At 53.1% G+C, this 6,955-nt stretch overlaps 1 protein-coding gene across 1 annotated transcript; it reads right to left on the minus strand.

The window, feature by feature from the left end:
* Positions 1–4,239: 4,239 nt before the first annotated feature.
* LOC135577808 (olfactory receptor 14J1-like) lies at positions 4,240–5,320 on the minus strand. Its single transcript, XM_065047929.1, has one exon. The coding sequence runs from the start codon at positions 5,266–5,268 to the stop codon at positions 4,240–4,242; it is 1,029 nt and encodes a 342-aa protein (XP_064904001.1). The 5' UTR covers positions 5,269–5,320.
* Positions 5,321–6,955: the final 1,635 nt, after the last annotated feature.

Below are 6,955 nucleotides of genomic sequence, written 5' to 3' on the forward strand. Positions count from 1 at the left end.
GCAGTTGTAGACAGTGATAAGGTCTCCCCTCAGCCTCCTGTTCTCCAGACTGAACCCACCAGTTCCCTCAGCCGCTCCTCATCACACTTGTGCTCCAGCCCCTCAGCAGCTTTGTCACCTCCTCTGCACTCTCTCTAGTGCCTCAATGTCCTTATGATAAGGACCAGATTCAAGGTGCAGCCACACCAGTTCCAAGTACAGTGGCACAGTCACTTCTCTAGTCCTGCTGGCCACACTATTCCTGATACAAGCCTGGATACTATTGGTGCCCTTTTTGGCCACCTGGGCACACGCTGGCTCCTGTTCAGCTGCTGCCGACCAACACGCCCGTATCCTTCTCCACCAGGAAATTTTCCAGCCGCTCGTCCCTGAGCCTGTAGCGCTGCCTGGGGTTGTTGTGACCCACGTGCTGCACCCGGCACTTGTTAAAATTCAGACAACAGACCTCAGCCCAATGATCCAGCGGGTCCAGATCCCTCTGCATGGCCTTCCCATTCTCCAGCAGATCAACACTCCCACCCAACCTGGTGTCATCTGCAAACTTAATGAGGGTGCACTCGATACCATCATCCAAATCATTGATAGAGATTAACAGAACTGGCCCCAATACTGAGCCCTGGGGCCACCACTCATGACCGGCCACCAACTGGATTTGGCCACAACTCTATGGGTGCGGTCCTCCAGCCATTTCTTTACCCATTGCAGATACACCATCCAGGCCATGAGCTGCAGCTTCTCCAGGAGATGCTGTGAGATACAGTGTTAAAGGCTTTACTGAAGTCTAAGTACACAACATCCACAGCCTTTCCCTCATCCACTAATTGGGTCATCTTGTCATAGAAGGACATCAGGTTGGTCAAACAGGACCTGCTTTTCTTAAACCCATGTTGACTGGACCTGATCACATTGTTCTCTGGTATGTGCTGTGTGATGTTACTCAAGATCATCTGCTCCATGACCTTGCCCAGCACAGAAGTTACACTGACAGTAGTTCCCCAGATCCTCCTTTTGGCCATTCCTGTAGATGGGCATCACATTTGCCAGCTGCAGAAAAGCTGGCGCAAAACCAGGCGCAAACTTCAGTAGAGAATCTGATGTAAAGAAAAGTGATGTAACTCCCAGGGGGAGTTTGCTTGGTTTGCTTTCTGAAGCAGAAAGGAGGAGCCATGACCTGCAGGCAATGGGAAGGGGGATCCTGTCCCTCACACGCGGCTCAGGGCTCTTCCTGGGACCGTGGGATGTGGGTGTGCAAGGCCCGGGGAAGGACAACACTGGGACAACAACTTCCAGCTTCCCCATGGGGCTGCAAGGAGGCACCGAGGCCCCAGTGCCATGAGGACAACATGTCTTCTGCTGGGCCTCAGTGGCAGAGACAACTGCCCTGGCCAAGGGGACAGAGACCTGGGTTCTGTGGGTCCCTTCCAGCCTTACAGCGCCCTTTGCCATCTCCACCACAGGCTGTTCCACACGGTGCTACCCCTGCCCCTCTTTCCCTGCAGGCTGCAGACAGCCATCTCGCTTCCCCACCTGCTCTCACCCAGCATTTCTGCACCTTCACTGCTGTGTCTGCACCCTCACTGGCTGCTCTTTGGCACACAAACCATGGGCTGATCCAGCTCCCTCTGGGTCACCTCTTGCCCCACAGCACTGCCCTTCCAGTGACATTTCTTACTCCTGATATCCAGTCCTTACCTTCCAAGCTGTACTTTCTGACATTTTTTTGTCTTTCCTGCCTCTTCCCACTACCAAGGGAAGCTCAGCCACCTCATAAACTGCTCTTCATGCAGGGAAACCAACACATTATGCTTCTTGAGGTCTTTTACCTGACCAGAGAGAAGTAACCTCCCCATGATCTTCTAAATCCCAGGAGTGCTGCTGGCCTTTCAGCTTCTGTGATACACACGACCATGTCCCTGCTGCTGTCCCACCATGTTCTCAGGTGGGATGGATGTGACAACCTGTCTCCAAGGCCTCTTCCTGAGTAGGATCTGTCATACTTAGGCTGAGGTTCTTTCCCAGCCGTGTCCCTGCTGCTGGGCTGTCACCACCAGAGACAGAACTGACCTCACTGTCCCCTTCACAGCCACAGGATTCTGACTGGGTTATGAGTGTCTGAGACACAACTGAACTCATAATACCGTAACTATCCATCACCTTTTTTATGGCCCAGGACCCGATCAGATAAAAGTATACTTGTTTTATCAAATTTATCAAATATATTCCCTACTAGAGATTTGAGTTGAAAAACACTCTTCAGAGCAACTGCTGTATTTTTGTTGACAACATCTAGAACTCCTTTTCTGTCTTTTATTCTTTTTATTCTTCCTCTGCCTATTCTGCCTTCAAAATCCTCTCCAAGGGAAAGATTCATTGAATCGCAGAATAACTTGAGGTTTGAAGAGAGCCCTTGTCTCACTTGTCTCACTGTTCTGCTCCAGGCAGGGTGAACCAGGCGAGGTTGTTCAAGGGTTCCTCACAACTATGCCTCACCACAGAGAAGCTGAAAGTGCACTCGTCACATCATAGAGAGGGAGAATAAAGACGTTTAACAGTGCTGGTCCAAGTGCTGGTCACTGAGGGATGCTACTAGTAACTGGCTGCACGGAGGGCTTTGTACCGCTGATGACATTTGGATTGATTGTCCAGCCAACTTCCCACCCAGCTTCCAGTTCTCCAGCCCAGAGATCACTGATCTGGCTACTAGGACACCAAGGAACACCATGTCTGTGACCCTGCAAAATTCCGGGTATGGCGGCAGGTTGACCAGCTGTTAATTCTCCTTCTTACCACTTTGTCTTACTTTTGAGAGCACAACCCAGAATCACAGGCAAGGGTGACAGCAGACAGGAGCACTTGCAATGAGCCTGTCCCAGCAGCTGAGATGAATCTCACTGGGACACTGAGGTTTGTTCCTGGAGTCACACACAGAAATGCCAGGGTTCCATCAGGCATCCATATCTGAGTTTGTCTCAGGACCCCTTCTGCACCCAGGGATGCTCAGAGACAGTCTGTCCCTTTTACACACAGAGGTAGGAGTCACATTGTCCCTCTGGCCTCCCGTTGCCACTCCAAAGGGGTGGGAGACACCTCAGCTATGGTGTGTCACCCTGCTCTGCACTCATCTGAGATGTCCCACGTCATGAGGAATGGACACAGGGAGCTCAATTAAGGAAGCACAAGCCAGTGCTGCATTCAGGCAGTTTCCCATGGGGTGTTACTTCCAACAGGAAGTGACCTCAGGACCTTGTGTGTGCCACAGGTTTTCATGGAACCCCAAGGAACAGTTGATGGTGTTTGTGTTCACTCATGTTCATGTCACCTCACATACATGATGTGCGTGCTCACATCCCATCTGTACAAAGCAACACAGACTGCTGAACTATTCATTGAGTGTCCATCCATGGAGGGAAGAAAAACCTCTGTGGGTGAGAAGCGAGTGCTGGAAATAGTGGTTGTGAGGGGCCAGTCCATGATGATTGACCTGAGGCTCCTTCTATGGGGTGTCCAGTGCACAGGGGCACAGCCCAGCCCCTGCTCTGCTGGTCCTGCAGGTCTCTGGCAGGAGCCTGGCTGTGAGAGGACACTGCTGTGTGCCAGCCCTGCACACACACACCGTTCAGCTGCACACTGGTGTTTAATCTGTGGGTGACTTTTGTAGGAATATGATTGAGAGAAACTTCGCAAGAAGATATAAACCATCATGTACTGCCCACCTTTCTATCTGGAAAGGCTGTTGTGAGGCCAGCTCTGTCACAGCAGTGCCCATTGCCTGTCCCTGCCTGCGCTCACAGCACTGACACACAGCAGGACGGTGACCAAGCTGCCCGAGCACTCAGGCCTTGCACCAACACCAGGGATGAGAAGGAGAGTGTGGGAGTGGAACCAGAACAGCTCTGGAAGAACAAGCGCTGCTGCTCCCTGGCAGGGCTGCCGTGATGGACTCTTTTCCCTCCTCCCATGAACACAGGAACTGTCCCTGCAGTTCCATAAGACCTAGCAGGAAGGATATAGTGAAAAACAAGTCACTAAAGAACACTTTATTTTGTTTAGAGACAAGGAGAGCACGGCTCCTCATTTACACAGCCAGTGGTTATAAAAGAAAAGCAGACAGTGAATTAAGAAATGGGATGACAATATGATCACAATAAAAAAACTACCAACAACAACAGAAAATCCAGATGACAGGCTGGGCCTGTAATTAGTTACTCTAAAACTCCTATGTAGAAGCAGATGGGCAGTTTAATGCTTTAGGAAATTGTAAGATATGAGTTTCCACAAGGCATCCTTGAGCTCCTGGTTCCTCATGCTGTAGATGAGGGGGTTCACTGCTGGAGGCACCAAAGAGTACAGAACAGACACCACCAGGTCCAGGGATGGGGAAGAGATGGAGGGGGGCTTCATGTAGGCAAACATGGCAGTGCTGACAAACAGGGAGACCACGGCCAGGTGAGGGAGGCAGGTGGAAAAGGCTTTGTGCCGTCCCTGCTCAGAGGGGATCCTCAGCACGGCCCTGAAGATCTGCACATAGGACAGGATGATGAAAACAAAACACATGAAAACTAAACAGGCACTAAACACAATAAGCCCAAGTTCCCTGAGGTAGGAGTGTGAGCAGGAGAGCTTGAGGATCTGGGGGATTTCACAGAAGAAGTGGCCCAGGGCATTGCCCTTGCACAGGGGCAGTGAAAATGTATTGGCCGTGTGCAGCAGAGCATTGAGAAACCCAGTGGCCCAGGCAGCTGCTGCCATGTGGACACAAGCTCTGCTGCCCAGGAGGGTCCCGTAGTGCAGGGGTTTGCAGATGGCAACGTAGCGGTCATAGGACATGACTGTGAGCATACAATACTCTGCTACTATCAAGAAGGAAAACGAAAAGAGCTGTGCAACACATCCTGAGTATGAGATGGTCCTGGTGTCCCAGAAGGAATTGGCCATGGATTTGGGCACAGTGGTGGAGATGGAGCCCAGGTCGAGAAGGGCGAGGTTGAGCAGGAAGAAGTACATGGGGGTGTGGAGGTGCTGGTCCCAGGCTATGGTGGTGATGATGAGGCCGTTGCCCAGGAGGGCAGCCAGGTAGATGCCCAGGAAGAGCCAGAAGTGCAAGAGCTGCAGCTCCCGTGTGTCTGTGAACGGCAGGAGGAGGAACTGGCTGATGGAGCTGCTGTTGGACATTTGCTGCCTGTGGGCATGAGGACCTGTGCAAGGAGGAAAAGGCAGTGACAAATTAGAGGGGACTTCTCTGGGGAAAATAAACATGCTGTTTCCCATGGAAAACCTCCTCCCTGATGTTTCAGCCAATTCTCTTTCTACCAACTGAAAAACACAGTTCATCACAGCTTAAAATGCAGCTTAGGCATCTAGATACTATGAACACACCTCTGGGTCAAGACCCCTGTGTTGGTGTCAGAACAAAAACTGACCCACACTCCCACCCCAACCCCAGAGAGCAAGAGCACCAGGGACAGGTGGAGAAACAGGGAAGGACACTGCAGTGCTACCAGAAAATAAAGCAAGGACAGAAAGGCAGACGGGCATGCTGTGGAACCTTCTCCTGACCCGGCTGTGCTGCTGCCACTCACACTGGAGAGCAAGTACTTTTAGCACCTTATTTATGTACCACGTTCCAGGAACCCTTCACCTGGAGGTCCAGCTGCTGAGCTGGAGACTCGTGACCTGGACCCCATGGCTTTGGGGCAGAGGGTCTGCTGGGGAGGAGAGGAGACCAGGGGTTGCACTGGGAAATGTGTCTGAAGTGCGGGTGATTGCAGGGGGTTCCTAAATCCCGCCCCTGGCATATCTGGTAGGAGCTCCTTCTCCCTGCCCACGTCTGTACTGCCTGCAGCTGTGTGTCTGTTCCTGGTCTACTCCCTGTCAGTGTCACAGACCCCGTCCCACCCGCTGTGTGCTCAGCTCTGTCCTGCTCACACCTCCTGGCACTGCCCAGGGGCAGCTCTGTGTGTGCAGGGGCTCAGGAGCAGCTCAGACCAGTCCTAACGAGAACTGGGGTCTCAGTGTCTTCTCCAAAGAGAGAAATAAATCCCCATCTCCCACTGCACACCCAGACGAGCAAGAGTGGAAACCTGAAAGCACAGACTCCTTCCCTTGCAACTGTTCCTGTCTCGATGTCCTTGTTCAGAAGGACCCTCTGCCATGTCTGTGGGGGGATCTGGAGCTCTGAGCAGCCCTGACCCACACAGCCCCCTTCAACCCCACAAGCTCCCTGCCTGCCCTGCCGGGGGTCGCTCCTTCCCCCCACAGCTGCTGCCATGGGATCTCCCGGGCAGGCTGAGCGCTGACCCTGGCAGGCGGCAGAGTCCCTGCCCGGCACAGCCCTGGGGTGCAGGGACCCTGCTCTGCAGGACAGCCCTGGGCACCCCTGGGTGCTCACCCGCCTTCACAGCTGTTCAACATGGCCTGACAAGAGCCCCGTCCTCACAGACCCCACAAGCTGTGCCTGTGCCAGTTTCAGGAGATGCCTCCAGGAGCTACAGCTGCACTGCCCTGCACCCAGAGACTTACCATGGCAAGGGCTGCAAAGGTTTCTCCTCCAGTGAGCTCTCAGTCATCCTCCCAGTCCTGACCACCTTTAATCTCTCTCTGCCTTGCTCGTCTCCTGAGATCCCCAGGCAGAGCCCTCAGCCCTGCTGCGTGTGCAGAGGAGCTGCTCCTGGGCAGAGCTGTCTCTCTGCAGCGCTGCCGCTGCCATGAGCTCCCTGTGTCCCAGGAGCCCAGCCCAGCTCAGCAGCACAGGAGCAGCCCAAGGCGCTTTAATGACCCCTCTGGTGGGTTTGGTGCTGAGTCCATGGACCTCAGACCCTGAGGGGAAGCTGAAGAAACTTCTCAAGAAGTCAAAGTCAGATGGAAACTCCAAAGTTTCTTGTAATGTTAATTGGTCACACTGAGGGACGCAACTGAGAAACTGTTCCCAGGATCTGGTTAGAGAAGAAAACTGGAG

The sequence above is a fragment of the Columba livia genome, unplaced genomic scaffold (genome assembly GCF_036013475.1).
Source record: "Columba livia isolate bColLiv1 breed racing homer unplaced genomic scaffold, bColLiv1.pat.W.v2 Scaffold_140, whole genome shotgun sequence".
Classification (NCBI taxonomy): Eukaryota; Metazoa; Chordata; class Aves; order Columbiformes; family Columbidae; genus Columba; species Columba livia.

Bases quoted from the DNA above. Each gene is read 5' to 3' on its own strand.
- LOC135577808 (XM_065047929.1), bottom strand. From the start codon at position 5,268: ATGGGAAACAGCATGTTTATTTTCCCCAGAGAAGTCCCCTCTAATTTG.